General features: G+C 33.0%; 1 protein-coding gene across 10 annotated transcripts in view; it reads right to left on the reverse strand.

Moving 5' to 3' along the window:
• Nucleotides 1-14709, reverse strand: part of LOC115439748 (POU domain, class 6, transcription factor 2) — a 156701-nt gene continuing 141992 nt past the window's right edge. For 4 of the 10 annotated variants that reach the window (XM_030163741.2, XM_030163734.2, XM_037438526.1 and 1 more), the window contains 6 exons: nucleotides 14465-14645; nucleotides 12109-12162; nucleotides 11237-11320; nucleotides 10957-10992; nucleotides 6641-6777; nucleotides 1-2722 (listed from right to left, as the gene is read on the reverse strand). In XM_030163741.2, the coding sequence (XP_030019601.1) occupies nucleotides 2598-2722; nucleotides 6641-6777; nucleotides 10957-10992; nucleotides 11237-11320; nucleotides 12109-12162; nucleotides 14465-14645 (617 nt within the window). In that variant the 3' untranslated portion in view covers nucleotides 1-2597. The remainder of the gene's footprint in view (nucleotides 2723-6640; nucleotides 6778-10956; nucleotides 10993-11236; nucleotides 11321-12108; nucleotides 12163-14464; nucleotides 14646-14709) is intronic. The other 6 variants (XM_037438521.1, XM_037438522.1, XM_030163749.2 and 3 more) reach the window with 6 other exon arrangements.

Below are 14709 nucleotides of genomic sequence, written 5' to 3' on the forward strand. Positions count from 1 at the left end.
TCAAACAGTTATCTGCCTTTATTTTGCTTCTCTTCATAAACCAGCAGCCATAATCGTTCGATCTGTACCATTATAGGAAGAAAAAATGAATACGCTATTACATACTGTTACAGTTTGGTTTGAATATGTGTTACAGCTGAAATTATGTGTAGATTCTCGTATTACTATTATTATATTAGATACAAATGGATCATGAAAACCAGGGTGCAACGCGATTTTGCCGTGTTATATTTAATTATTTCGTAACGGGACTAGCAGTTTTTATCGTAAAATTATATTTGTACTTAGCATTCTATGCTTCATTCTATTACGCTAATGTTTGTTGGGAATCAGATTTTTCATTTTAAATTTTAAATTAATATTTTTTTATTTGGCAGAATGGAATTGTTTTGAGCAGTTTTGTTTTTTTTTTTCTGTTTTAGTGTTAGGGAAAATTATTAGGTTATATATTATTCAGCTATTGGAAGTAAGAGATGTATGAAAAATCTGATTCCGTATACAATAAGTACCTATGACGTACAATACCGCATCGCACATTATTCAAGAGTCACTGTTTACCGTACTGCTCGATTGTTTGTGTTTTGTAGTGTTGTGTGTAAGTCGATAAAAAACCCGAGAGAAAATTTTTTGTTTATGGCCGAACATCCCATTTTTTAAATACACATTTTTTTGCATTTGTAATAATTTTTGAAAATATAAATTTTGATAATATTTTTCTTTTGTTCCTAAATATTAAATCCAAATAGTTTTATTATCCTTAATATTGTATTTACAATTTTTCAACAGCCGAAAAATATGTTCAATTTTTTTTATAATATTATTTTTTAACGACTCTTGTTAAGTAGTAGGTAACAGTACAAATATTAATGATCACAAGTTGGTTTTCATTGGTCATTAACATACAATATTACAATTACAGCCTTACAACTATTGGTAATACAGTTAACAGCAGGTCTTCAGTGGAAACTATCTAACTAAATTATTTACATGAACCTATACGATACGTCGACATAGATAAAGTACAAATTTTCAATTGATTTTTCAAAATTTTGCCCTCAGTCGATAACTCAGCAGTTACATACTAGGATTGTAAATCGAAAGGGTTTTATAAATGACTATCATATTTTGTTTAAAACATGAATAAGGCACCTGTCTCAGCAGACTAGGGGTCGGACAGTTTGTTCACAATCGATCAACGTAAGGAACCCAAATTGCTAAGATAAATCTAAAGATTAATCTCCCCGACATTTTAGACGGTACAAAACAAGTATAATAATGAATTATTCGATTACATTGATGAGATTATTTAATACTCTGATCACGATAATCCGTTATATTAATAATTAGAAATCGCTAAAAGTTATCCGTGCATACTTCCCGGGGCCATCACTTAAAACATAATTATACAATAATGTCAAATTTTAGTATTTTGGAAAATCTATTTATATTTTCAAAATCTACGTTTCCAAATGCGAGGCAATTTTATTAGTTTAACAGTCGACACCCGAAAACTATGCACATAACGTCAATGTATACATTCAAGACCCCCTGTTACTTGTATTTTCTATGAAAAAACGTGCGTATTCGATACCAAATGAACAATTGCGATGTATCAAAGAATGTTAATACCGCCAAAAAACCCAACTTGATAGTATCTACATTACAATAAAACATTTTTAAAAAGCCTAAAGAATCATACATTATGGAACTAATAATACGTCTTATTAAAATAAAAATTATCAAAACAATATGTACAATGTAGGACAATACATTTAATATGCTATACATACCGTTTTATGTGTACCTATCTATCAACAAAACCTACTAAAGACAATATATCTCAGTAGGCCACTAAGACTGACGACACAATATTCACTACATATCAATATTCTTAAACTATAAAGTGCAACATTCGCTAAATAGAACGAATCAACTCAGGAGTATTTCAATAAATTAATGTAACATCTACATTACAAATTTATCGCCGAAAGATATAATGTTGTACTTATTTACAAAATGCAATATTTTTACAAAAAAACGTTTACTAGCGCTATTACCAACGTCGTTTGGACATCTTCTGATGTTCCTAGCGTACGTTTGATGGTATACTTATTGTAACAATGTTTTAATAATCTCGTCGTATGTTCGCATTCAAAGTTACTATAGATTCCTTACTATGGATGAGTTATGATTTAATTACTGTTGATTAGACAAGGATAGAACACGTTTGACAATTCTCAATTCATTATTTGTACTAATAAAGACCTATATTAATTACTACGACATTCCATTCATATCATTGTGAACTACATCGAGACGAATATTTCAGTCGAATTTGTTTATTATAATACATTTACGTCACACTTAATACTATAGCTAATTTTCTTGTTGGCTGGAATCGCATAATGTTTTTGCGGTTAAGGCCAATTTATTTTTTTATTATTATAAAAGTCACTTTCTCCTAATGCAAATTAATTGTGAAAACGAGATCACGAATCTACGTGCGAAATATTTTGAAGCGAAAACGATCGATGTCGATAAATTAATCACATTCGCATCTCTAGTTGAAAACAAAACTTGTGAGTGCAGTTGGCTGTTTAGACCATGCCCTTGGACATCATCCTGACGGTGTTTTTCAACGCTTGACGTTTGTTGCAGAACCATATTCGGATGACTTCGCGTTCGTAGCCCAGCTGGTGTGCCAAACCCGTGATTTCGGTACCTGAAATCGAAAGACAATTTATTTAATTTTATTACATACTAGCTTCCGCTCGCAGTTTCGCCCGCGTGGATTTCGGACTTCAAAAATGGAGGAGGTCCTCAATTTGTCGGGATGTTTTTTTAATGTATGGTGGTATGCAGGTGGTCCGATTGTTCGGTCAGGGTCTGATGATGGGATCCTGGTGAAATCGAAGGAAGCTTATAGCATGATTCAGTATTCACGCGTGATGGCTTATTATTAGCGTATTTCATGTATAACTTTGGTGTTTCTATACCGATTTCTATGATTCTTTTTTATGGAATATTTAATAATGTTAACTATTTTAATTAGGGATGACTGAGAGTGTTATAAACGTAAGAGTAGACAAATATAATGAGAAAGCTTCGAACTGCTAAGCTATCGGGAGTTACACGTGTTATTGTGAGTCAACCATAAAAGATAGACATATGCTGTCGTGGGATATTTTTTACATAATTTTAAGGAGAACATTTCCGTTATACATGATTTCTGTGTAGCTTTAACCATTAAGGTTGCACACGCGACGGAAGCTTAAAAAATTGAGTAACTTCTCCCGTTTTCCCAACATTTCCCTTCACTGCTCTGCTCCTTTTCATTGTAGCGTGATGAAAAGTATACTATAACCAGCACAGGAGTATGACAAATAATTGTACCAAGTTTCGTTAAAATCCGTCGAGTAGTTTTTGTTTCTATAACGGTTATACAGACAGACAGACAGACAGACAGACAGACAGACAGACAGACAAAAATTTTACTAATTGCATTTTTGGCATCAGTATCGATCCCTAATCACCCCCTGATAGTTATTTTGGAAATATATTTCATGTACAGAATTGACCTCTCTACTGATTTATTATAAGTATAGATGAAACTGGCCAGCATTCTATCGATTATATATTATTAAGTTATCGATTAAATTAGAGATCTTCCTTATTCTAGATGTAGAGTCCGTTTATGTAACTACCATAAAATATCGCTTTGTTTTGTTCTATAACGAATTAATATTGTGTAACATCTGTTACTTTTATGTTCAGGACACTAGATACTAATGTATAAAATAACTACCCACTTTTAAGTTAAAAAAACCCGTTATTGAATTATCTAATTGTACTTGACATATTAAACAAAATGGTTGATATTTGAAAATACATGTATTTGTTTGCATTTTATTTCTCCTTCATTTATAACAACATGCCCCTGCTCACAGGTAATTAGTGTTAATTTATGGTCTTTTAAATTGTTCATTTTAGTTCTTTTCACTCAATTCTTTATCCTTTAATCATGAGGTTTTGCTACGTCTCAACCTAATTATATATAATTTTCCCATACCCTTTGCTCTCGCCTCATTAATCTTAATTATTTATTCACTTTCATGTTTTATTTTCAGTCAATCGGTATTATCCAATTATGTGTTTTTGTTTATAATCCAAACTAATTAGATGTGTATAATAAGGGTTAAATTTAGGTGTCGTATTTTTTTTTGTAAAGCCCATGTCACTTTGACGTATAAATGTATATATACTTAGTCTGTTTAGGAAAATAAAAACCTCGCCTTGTGAAAAAAAAATCCGAATTTTTTGTACTAAGTAACAAAGTTTACTTTAAACTAAAAATAACAAATATGGCGCCCCTAAAGGAGATTTTTGATTATTTAACCGATTTAAAAAAACGGAGGTGGTTATCAATTGGACGGTTATTTTTCTTGTAGTGCTATAATTATAATATGCAACAAAGTACAAATCAACTAAATATTTTGCATTAATAATTGGTAAAAGACCCTACCAACATTTTAAATCTGTGTTTAACCGTTGAAATAAGCCGTTTACGGCCTTTTTAACTTTCGACTTATTTGTGGTAAGAAAATGAAATTGGTGATAACTTTGTCCACTGCGTACTACTACCTTATTGAGTATAATATAGTCAGTATTGACTGATAACAAATATTGAGGTCTTATGACGAAATACGTAATGATACTTTGAAACTCTATGCTCGGTAATATTGCTATTGTTTATGTCTAGGCGTCATAACTTACTGAACATGCTTTCTGTTACATATTTATGAGTGTTTTTAGAGCATATCAAAGGTGTAAACTAGATTACCCATACAACAAACGATCTCTACTGGCTTAAATAACAGATATATAAGAAGAAACATCGGTCTTAAAGAAATAGAATAGCTAGAAAAATTAAGGTAAAGGTTTTAGAGCTCTAGAAATCTCACTCGTATAAATCAAACTGACTTGGGTTTTAGTAAATTTTTGCTCGAGCATAGCCGTCTATAGCAATAAAGACATTCTCGCGTAAGTTTTAATATTATTAAAGACATTATTGTATAATTGCACGTGAAATTATATTTGCACAGATGTCGTAAATAGGTGCATTTAATATAAATAAATTATGTTTGTGGAACAGTTATGAATATCCGAAGGTAATGTAAATGCGGTAGTCTATTTAGAGACTCGTGTGACATGCTTTCGTTTTGCAAAAACTTTGAGATAGCGTCATAATCCTTTTATGTATGCTATTTAGATCTTTATGGTAATTTAGGTATGGTTTGGATTAAAAAATCGTTGAATCAAGTGTAAGTAATTTTGTAGGAGTTTTTGTTTGCCGGCAGACAATATTCGTTTCCACTTTGTTGACTGGATATTAAAAGTTATTTATAAATATATTAACTAGAGTTAATAATTGATAAATTATAAGATGCAATATTAACTTTAATGAAACTAAGTAATTTAATTGGTAGAGCTGATTTACCATACGGTAACAAATATTTCCCAAAAGGCATCAATATTCGAGAATAATTTAATGCAACAATACCTTTTCAATTAGGATTTATTGACTATAATAAGAAGCTATGTAGTAAAAAGATCGATGGAAGCATTGAGGACGATATGCCAAAAACCTGCTAGAGTCACTACCTAGATTATAATATCAGCTCTGTATGCCCTTGCCCACTGCTGAGCACGGGCCTCCTCTACTACTGAGAGGGATTAGGCCTTAGTCCACCACGCTGGACTAGTGTGGATTGGTAGACTTCACACATCTTCGAAATTCTTATAGAGAACTTTTCAAATGTGCAGGTTTCCTCACGATGTTTTCCTTCACCGTTAAATCGAGCGATAAATTCACAAAGAATACACACATGATTTTAGAAAAGTCAGAGGTGTGTGCTCTTGGGATTTGAACCTGCGGACATTCGTCTCGGCAGTCCGTTCCACACCCAACTAGGCTATCGCCGCTTTTTTAACCGAGATTAGCACAAGTGAAATCTTTACATATTGTAAAACAAAACCCCCCGACAGATTTGTTTATTTGAACGATAAACTCAAAAACTACTAAATGGATTTCGATGAAATTTGGTTTAGAGATTAAGATCTTGGAGTGGAAACTTTTATCCCGTAAAAAACTGCATCACGCGGGCGAAGTAGCGAAAAAAATTTAGTCTTAGTTCATAAATTGAACTTTTAACTAGAAAGAGATAAGTAATTTACAGTTTCGAAGCGTTGGCCGAAGGTAAGCAGGCAATTAAGTGACAACTCTACTCAAACCCTTGCATGACAAACTGCTCTATGCATCGCATATGATATCTTGTAATGTCTAATAATATATTTTACGTTTATATATATATACTACTTGACCCCGAAAATAGACTAGGGGTTGATAAAAAAATATGAATTCGTTATCCAAGATAGAGAGTATGCGTAAAATATAAAATGGCAGAACTCTGGGAGCCAATATGGTGCTGCGTAAGGTGAGAGAGGCCTTTCTCCCTAGTCTCTACTCATTTCCTTTATGCCGGCAACATAATCAAGTTTCTTTTGAGGTTATAGGCAGGGAAGAAGTTATCAAGTGAGCCATTCTCGTTTGATATACAAATCTGAACCTTAAAATACCCACCAGAGGGATGCGTATTCCTTTCGAAGTGTGCGTTGAGTAGTTCCAAAGCCTGTGGAGTGAACGAAGTCCGCCGCTTGCGTTTCTTACTTGGCTCCATTCCTATGAAGTCTGTGAGGTGGTTCTGCCCTGATGCGTACCTGGAATTATAATAGACCTTATTTAGTTACTGTAGGGTTGCATTTTGGATGTAAGATTAGCCGACCACCACAATGTTAGTAGTGCGAAGCAGTAGTTACAGTCCAGTCCCTTTACAAAACTCTTTTTAAGGTTCGACAATAGATTTAAAATGCATAGTCAAGGATCTGATTTTATTTGTATTAATGATTTCTTATGTTTACGCGAATACCGCGATAGAATCCGAAAATTAGTTTAATTTCAATTTATTTGTATTTTTAAGATTTTAATAACGATTTTCACACGTATGTTTAATTATTTTGTGATTTTGTTTATCGTTTTCGCGTAATATTTATTTTTCGTTTTAATGTCCCGACATATTTAAACGCAAGAAGATTTTTTTAAGTTTTTGTTCTGAGATTCATATCGAGTACTGACTATTACAAGGGCCTATTTTAATTTGTTATTTATATTTAAAAAATGTAATATATAACACTGTCATTCGCGTAAAAATTAGAAAAAAAAATCATAGTTCCTCCTTTATTTATCTAAACAACAAAAATCATAGAACCTTGTAATAGAAAGCTAGAGGATATATAAACTGTTTTATCTGCATCAAGATTACGTAGGGATAACCAACGCATTAGTATTTTACAAAAATAAAGGGCAACCAAAAAAAATGTTAGTAAAACATAACAGTACTCTTTGGTAACTATCAATTTGTTATTTACCAACTCTACTAAAAGACTTTCTGGCATACATTCAGTACCACCAACATTTGCTTTTTGCATGATGGCCAAATCAAGTTTATAATAGAATCTAATGCTTATAATTATATCCTTTCTTGTATTTACTCTCGTTCGCGGAATCAAGGTGTTTCAGCGAAGTATTTGCGTATTCTCAATTACGTAAGAAGTTAACGTGAATTCCACTAATTCGTATTTAATATTAATATCTGGTAATGAAGTAATCGTGTTTCTTTGTTTAAGTAGGTCAGAAATGATCAAGCGTGGTCACTTGGTCAGCAACCATTAAGATCTATACTGGTAGAGTAATAGTGAATTTTGGTTGTTGAATCGTAATCAGGGTCGAAGCCAAGATCCCTTTGTACAATCGTTAACGCTAACGCAATGTATGACATTACATATACTAGCGATACGTTTATCGTTAGTATATGTCATATTCATATTTTGTCTGTTTTCTATAAACTATTGTAAAAAGGCATCATACTGCCTGATTTAAATACTTGCCGAGTACCTACAGACTAATAATCACGAATACGAGTGTGTAAACAGATTGTTGAGATTTGTTACACTTTTTTATACGGGCAATATGGTAATGTGACCTCACTGCTACCGATGGTAATTGGAGTGGGGTCAATAGAATGTCGACTGTCGAGAGAGATTACCCCTCGACAGTCGACACAATTATGCCGGCCTGTTGGAACCAGATATACACAGGCTGAGCCCGAAACGCGATACACTTACGTGGACCGCTATGGCGGGTTTTAACTCCGTGTGTACGGTTGTAGCTATCCGGGCGGATATAAAATATATCCTACCACCAGCAAAATTCATAGGCATATTTATTTGCTAAAGTTTTCGTCTATGGTCTAAATGGGATTTAATGTTAGTTGTAAAAGAATTTACAACTAACAGGGCCGCTGGGAAGCTATTTAAATAGAACTTTTACTCCTTACCGTTTTTATACGTTCTTATTTTGAAAGTAAAGCGAACATGATACGGCAAACTTTAATAACATTATGCCATTTCCGTAAAGTAACGGTCTATCATAATTCCTTTTTCAAAAATTTAAATATAATCCTTTTTCGAACTTTACTTAGTTCCGCAGTTATTGTGGACGTTTTGGGTGTAAAATATGACGTGTGATTGGTCAAACGTTCGGTGATGTTCGGTTTTACGAAATAAAACGATTGGAAGCCGTGTTGTGATTTGTCAATTGATGTGAAAATACTTAACATATTTTATTATGTTGGATTTTTACATGTGGTAGTTAAATAAATAATCGTGCGTGTATGCAATGCTGTTGCACATTTAGGTCATCTGTTTTTCCAGAAAAAGTTATCTTATCGTAAGCGATTAAGTCGGAATTTACTTTGATTTGTATTTATTGGAAGTGAATATTACTCTCTTTTTTGGCGAAAACTCGCGCGTATTGCGTATTTACATGTATATATGTATATGTATTGACGACTCAAAGATACGTACAACATTTTAATAGTTACCATTATAGTATTTTTTGTCGGATAGTGCAATATATTTTATATTCATAGACTTTTCTTACAAATCTTCACACAAAATCTTAATCTTAAACTTTACTGGTGGACAAATAACATGGTATTTGATATTATGGATGAAACGTTTTTTTTAAACACTAAGAATATGAATCATTAATAAGTATCTAGTAGTAAAACAAACCTTAATTATTAGTAAATAGAATTCACTTTAACTAATCAAACTTGCATTTTATCCGTCCACCTTCATATCACACTAACCGACAAATGCATTATAAACAATAGTTTAAACGTTGCTCATATAATATTCAAGTTCACATTGAAAAATCAAAATGTGACAGTAACGTTCGTCCGATGTTAATAATAAGCCTTGCTCTGGTTTCATAATGTCAATGTTGTTCCAGCTATCTTGCATAAATGAATCTTTTTATTAAACACCTCGTTATTATGCGGTACTTATGCAGTTGACGTACTTACTGTTTGTTAAATGTATCGACTTTTAGTTACTTTGTCTTGGGTTGTGATCTATGAAGCCGTATGTGACTTTTCAAAATGTAAATTTTCCATGAGAAACTTTTTTAAGCAGTACTCTTTTTAAATTATGAAATTTATTTTTAAATAATAAGATCCTAAAATTTATGGTTTTAAAAAAAGAATTACGTGAAAAGATTAATTTTTGACGTTTTAAGCCTTCGATTTTTAAAATTTCGTGTTCGTATACGTGCTTATTTACCGATAGAACCTATTAATTATATTCGAAACTGCAACAACATTCAGTACACTGCAAACACAGAACGAACGAAAAAGAAGACGCACTTAAAAAATGACAAGGCATTTTAAACCGAAACCCTTAAGGAACAACAATCATAATTATAAACGCAGATCCGAACAGAAACAGAAGCATCTTATTAATTCAGTGGAATTAATTCGAGAAGTGTCACTAACTGAGACGCTTGTTAAAAATTACCGTCATGGCGTAAGGATTGCACTGCATTTGCAATGTTAAACGCATCCCGTTGCAAGATAATAAATTTTAATGGTGCAAAATGTATAACCAATAGATCCAGACTTATAATAATGTGAGCGTCGGAGATTTAAGTGGCACCTGGTAATTTGAATTTGTTTTTCTGTTTACTTGTTTGTTATGGGAGATGTTTATGAAACGTGCTGTCGAAGTCAATAAGGAACGTATCTGAATAAGTTGCCCTTCTGTTGATCGCAATTGTAACGTATTTAACACCGGCTTTAGATTTTTAAACGTTTTTAAAGCCGCAATTAAAAGAATTAATAAACTAAATTTATTTTAAATTAATAGAACTACATTTGTACAAATATTTTTCTATATATACTTTAATCTTTCAAACTCTTTGTTTATCTAAATTGGCACAATCCACAAGACATTCGCGCCACTTTAACGGTTCCGAAAGGGAATCACTTCATTGAAGATTTCCCGTATTGTGATCCAGTAAATTGTCTTCCTGTTATTCCCGATCCTATTTGACGTTGTTTGCCGCTTGGTTGACGATCGTTTACACAATAAAAACAATGTGTTACACATATACGTTTGAGTTAATTGTTAAATAAATACTTTAATAATAAATATATAATAAAAAGCAAAGTATAACATGCAAAAAGGGACGTAGTTTTGTAGAAAGGATCTTAACGACATCAAACTTTAGATAGTTGTAAAATACAATTGCAAATTTATTATTTTAATATAGAGACAGTTTTATCCAAGACACCTCAGTGGTTATTTTATATAATACCTTCAACGGCAACTGACTAGATGAGTAAATTTTTTTTTTAATTAATAAAAAAATAAAAAAAAATAAGCACCAACTGACGGAAAATATTTTGAACGGGATCCTTTCTGCACAATAACGTCTAAAAAAACGTGCAAGCGTCCTACAACTGAAATTAGGAACACGATTTACATTAAATTATGTACCTTTTGTACTCCGATTCGTCGTAAAAGCTGCTCGATCTAAAACGAAAAAAAAAACATCGGCTGTAACGACGCAATCATAGCTCACCGGTACATGTGTATTCCTAATTTCGGTGTGAATGAATGTTAGTATGAGAAGTGATAAGCGGAACATAACGTACAAAACCTAGCCGGAAGCGATAGTCCAGATTTGAGAAATGTATATCGCAACGTCGCTAAGCTTTACAGGCCAAATATTCACGTCCACGGTGTCACACAATACCACGAACATAATCATAATTACCTTTCCTCAGCCTCCTTCATCCAACGTTCGAGCACCGGTTTGATTTTCTGCGCACTTTTTGGTGTTATATCCAATTTCTCAAATCTGTATCGAACATAAATTTAATGTTAGATCAACGCACCGGTCAAACAAAAATTTGCGATGCGAAGCTTCTTACGCGGTCTATCTAACTCCTAGCGTACGCAGGACATTGACATCGCGTTAACTATACCAGACTGAGAGATGGAAAAAACAATAGGCAATTTAGCCTGACCGGGGTAATCAGTTTGATTAATACCGAACGTGGTAACGAAACAAAGAATTCAATTACAAGCGAAAGGTAACGTATGCCAATGCCCTGGCTTTGAATTGCGCAAAATGAATTAATAACAAAATATAAAATAAAATAATAAAAAATAATGAAACAATACATCATGCCACATTAGATGGAAAGTTAGATTACTAAAGTGATGTTTGTAACAAATGATAAAGTTCTCATAACAATAAGTCATGTGCGGACACGGTCGGTTGTAGTTGGGACGCGAACATAGAACATCAAACGAGGTGCGCGGCCGGCTGTGATCACGAGTTACGACGAATGCAAATAACCTAGCACGTGTGAGGAGGAAATAAGAAATGGCGTCAAAACCGTTAATTACAAATAATGACGGCGTACGCGGTACGATGCACGGATCGCTGATCCAGATAAGATTACATTAAACAGCGTTGAAACATTTTGATTTAAAGACACTACGCGACTGGATAGTATATGAGCAAAGCGTGTACTTAATGCATGTAAGTTGGGTATCTCTGAATTTATCTTCGTTGATGTATGTACAGATGATGAAGGCAAATTCAGAGATGGTTTTATGGATAAAAAACAAAACACATACATGTTTTGTTGTTGTGAAGACAGTTGAGCTGCTAGCATCTGCGAAGCCAGGGCACTGGGGACGGTAATAAGTAATGTTAGATGTGGATCCACTGGGCGACGAGCTCGCAAGAGAGAGCGTCAGTCATACAAATCTATATTGCACTGAGGAGTAAAGCTGCACGCTTATCTTACAGATGTTTTCCCAAAAACAATAACTTAATTGTAGAAGAAGCTATATTATACGTACTTGGTAACGTTTTATGGAAGTTACTTAATATTAATAACTTTTTGTTATTCTTACTTTTTCGTCGTATAAAATTAATCACGAAAGTAATTCAAAGGTTCTTGTCAAGATGTTGATTGTCTCGAGATCTTTCAAAATAAGCAGCGAGCCGAACTGACTCACGCTACGTGGTATAAAATTGTAATTTCAACTTCCCAACTGCTAGTTCATTCAATGTTATTCCGGCATTCAAAAACAACACACCCACTTATGTTTAAATCCCGATCAATGAACGAATCAATGAATGAGTTTATCATTCATTCCATCGTTCATTACGACTAGAATTATCTTTTTCTAGTAAACTAACAACAATAAAAAGTAATTATGAATGTGTACAAAGAAATATGATTCGTGTAATTATGACTGCCAAAATAAACTTTCCGCGAATTGAACTATCAACTCGTTTTATCAAGTTTTTTAATTAGCAACCCCATTCAAACGGGTACTTATTATGAAAATTGGAACAAAAGCACCAATTTACCGTAGAAATGACGAGTTAAACGAATTCTTTTCTTAAATAATAATATGTTTTAATTAAAATGCAAATTAATTAAGTCCAGTGTAATGAAAGGGGTAACTATGTAGCGACGTCACGACACCAAATTGTAGGGAGAAGAAAGAAAAATTAATGGAAAATGAAATCACGACGGTACAAAAGACAGGGGAATTTTACTCTTTTTAATTACACGAAAAAAGTAATTACCGGCAAGATAATTAATTAACTGGAACAGAAGTAACGATTAATGATTTTATTATACGAACTCGTTTGGGGCGCGGATTGAAATCTAAGGTTCGGTACGTCTCGTGGCGTTTTGCATCGAAATTCGATTTGTTCCGCTGGCAACATCGGCCGATGATTTGATTCAATTAAACATAACAGCCGTAATGCCTTCGTGAGTAATTAATTTGTCCCTTTAAGTATTTGTTGTTAGGATGTAAGGTACACTATAAAAAGATCTTCGACCCTTTATAAATAGCGGGTAGATCGGTTTAAATAGCAAACATTATAACATGGATATGTAACTAGACTCAGTTATTTGCTTTAATGATTTTGAAGCTCACTAACTTATTTATTGACTATGGGAACATTTTAGAAATATAACCAGCAGACCGTTAAAGAATGGAAATCTTTCCATAATATCTTTTGTTCATACTTTGATTAAAATTAACCGAATTTAAACCGTAATGACAGACATCACTCATCATTCATCACTATTCATACACATTTATATCAAACGCGGACAATTAACCCACCAGACAATTAAATAAAAATGGTAAACACAGAAATGAAACTATAGATAATATCAAAAAAATAATTAGGAGAGACATGGCCCGCGTGGCCAAGTAAAAAATTGTGTAAGCCACGACATAGCAGAACGGAAGCCGTCCAATGGTAATTAATTAAATGAATTGTAAGCAACGAAAGGAGTCGTGCTGTTTTACAAATCACTTCAATTAACGATATTAAAAAGTTTGGGAATTATATCCGACTGACTTTGGGCGGAACGAAAACTATGAACTTGGTAATTTTTTTTTACTGCGTCATTAGCTAAGTTATTAAAAGTAATAAAGTACAAAATTAATTTCTATTTAATATTTATGATTAGTGTAAGCCCAGAGAAAATATTATGAATGATGTTATTATAAGTTTTTACAACTCATATTTTTGTTTCACGTAGATTCAAATGCGATTTCGACAAGCGTGCAACTTTATCCTTTCAGAAAACATTTAATACATTTTTTCATTTTTATATATTTCAGCAACACTGATATAAAAACAGCTTGAGTTTATAAATAATATTTCGTTTCAAAATCAAATAAAAATAATCTCAGTTCTACTCAACTTTATATAAATAATCAACTTTTAAAATAAATGCAATTGTGATAGTTCTAGATTCGGAAAAAAGCTTAAAAAATATTTTTTTAATATTCGAACATAGAACGAATTTAAATATTTTCCATGTTCGAAATTTAAACCATCTTCATTCCACGATCATCCCAAGCTAGAACTAACAAACTATAAAATGCGTTATATCGTGTTATTCAAAGTATGATAATGGCCGTTTGTACGTGTATATATATAAAAAAGTACCTGCAAATCGCGCTCTGGCTGTACGCGGGGCCTTCGGTGACCGACAGGGCTTGGCCCACTTGTGTCTGGGTGAGGCCTAGGCCAAGCCGTCGCAGTTTGAACGCCTTCGCAAACTCCTTGATGTCTTCCAAGTTGATGCCATCCACCACGTTGCTGGACGATTGGCTAATCGTGGGTTGATCTGTGGATAAAATGGAAAAGTTATTGTACGATTCCTTAGAACTTGTTTCATAATTTTAAAGGAT

The sequence above is a fragment of the Manduca sexta genome, chromosome 14 (genome assembly GCF_014839805.1).
Source record: "Manduca sexta isolate Smith_Timp_Sample1 chromosome 14, JHU_Msex_v1.0, whole genome shotgun sequence".
NCBI classification, from domain to species: Eukaryota; Metazoa; Arthropoda; class Insecta; order Lepidoptera; family Sphingidae; genus Manduca; species Manduca sexta.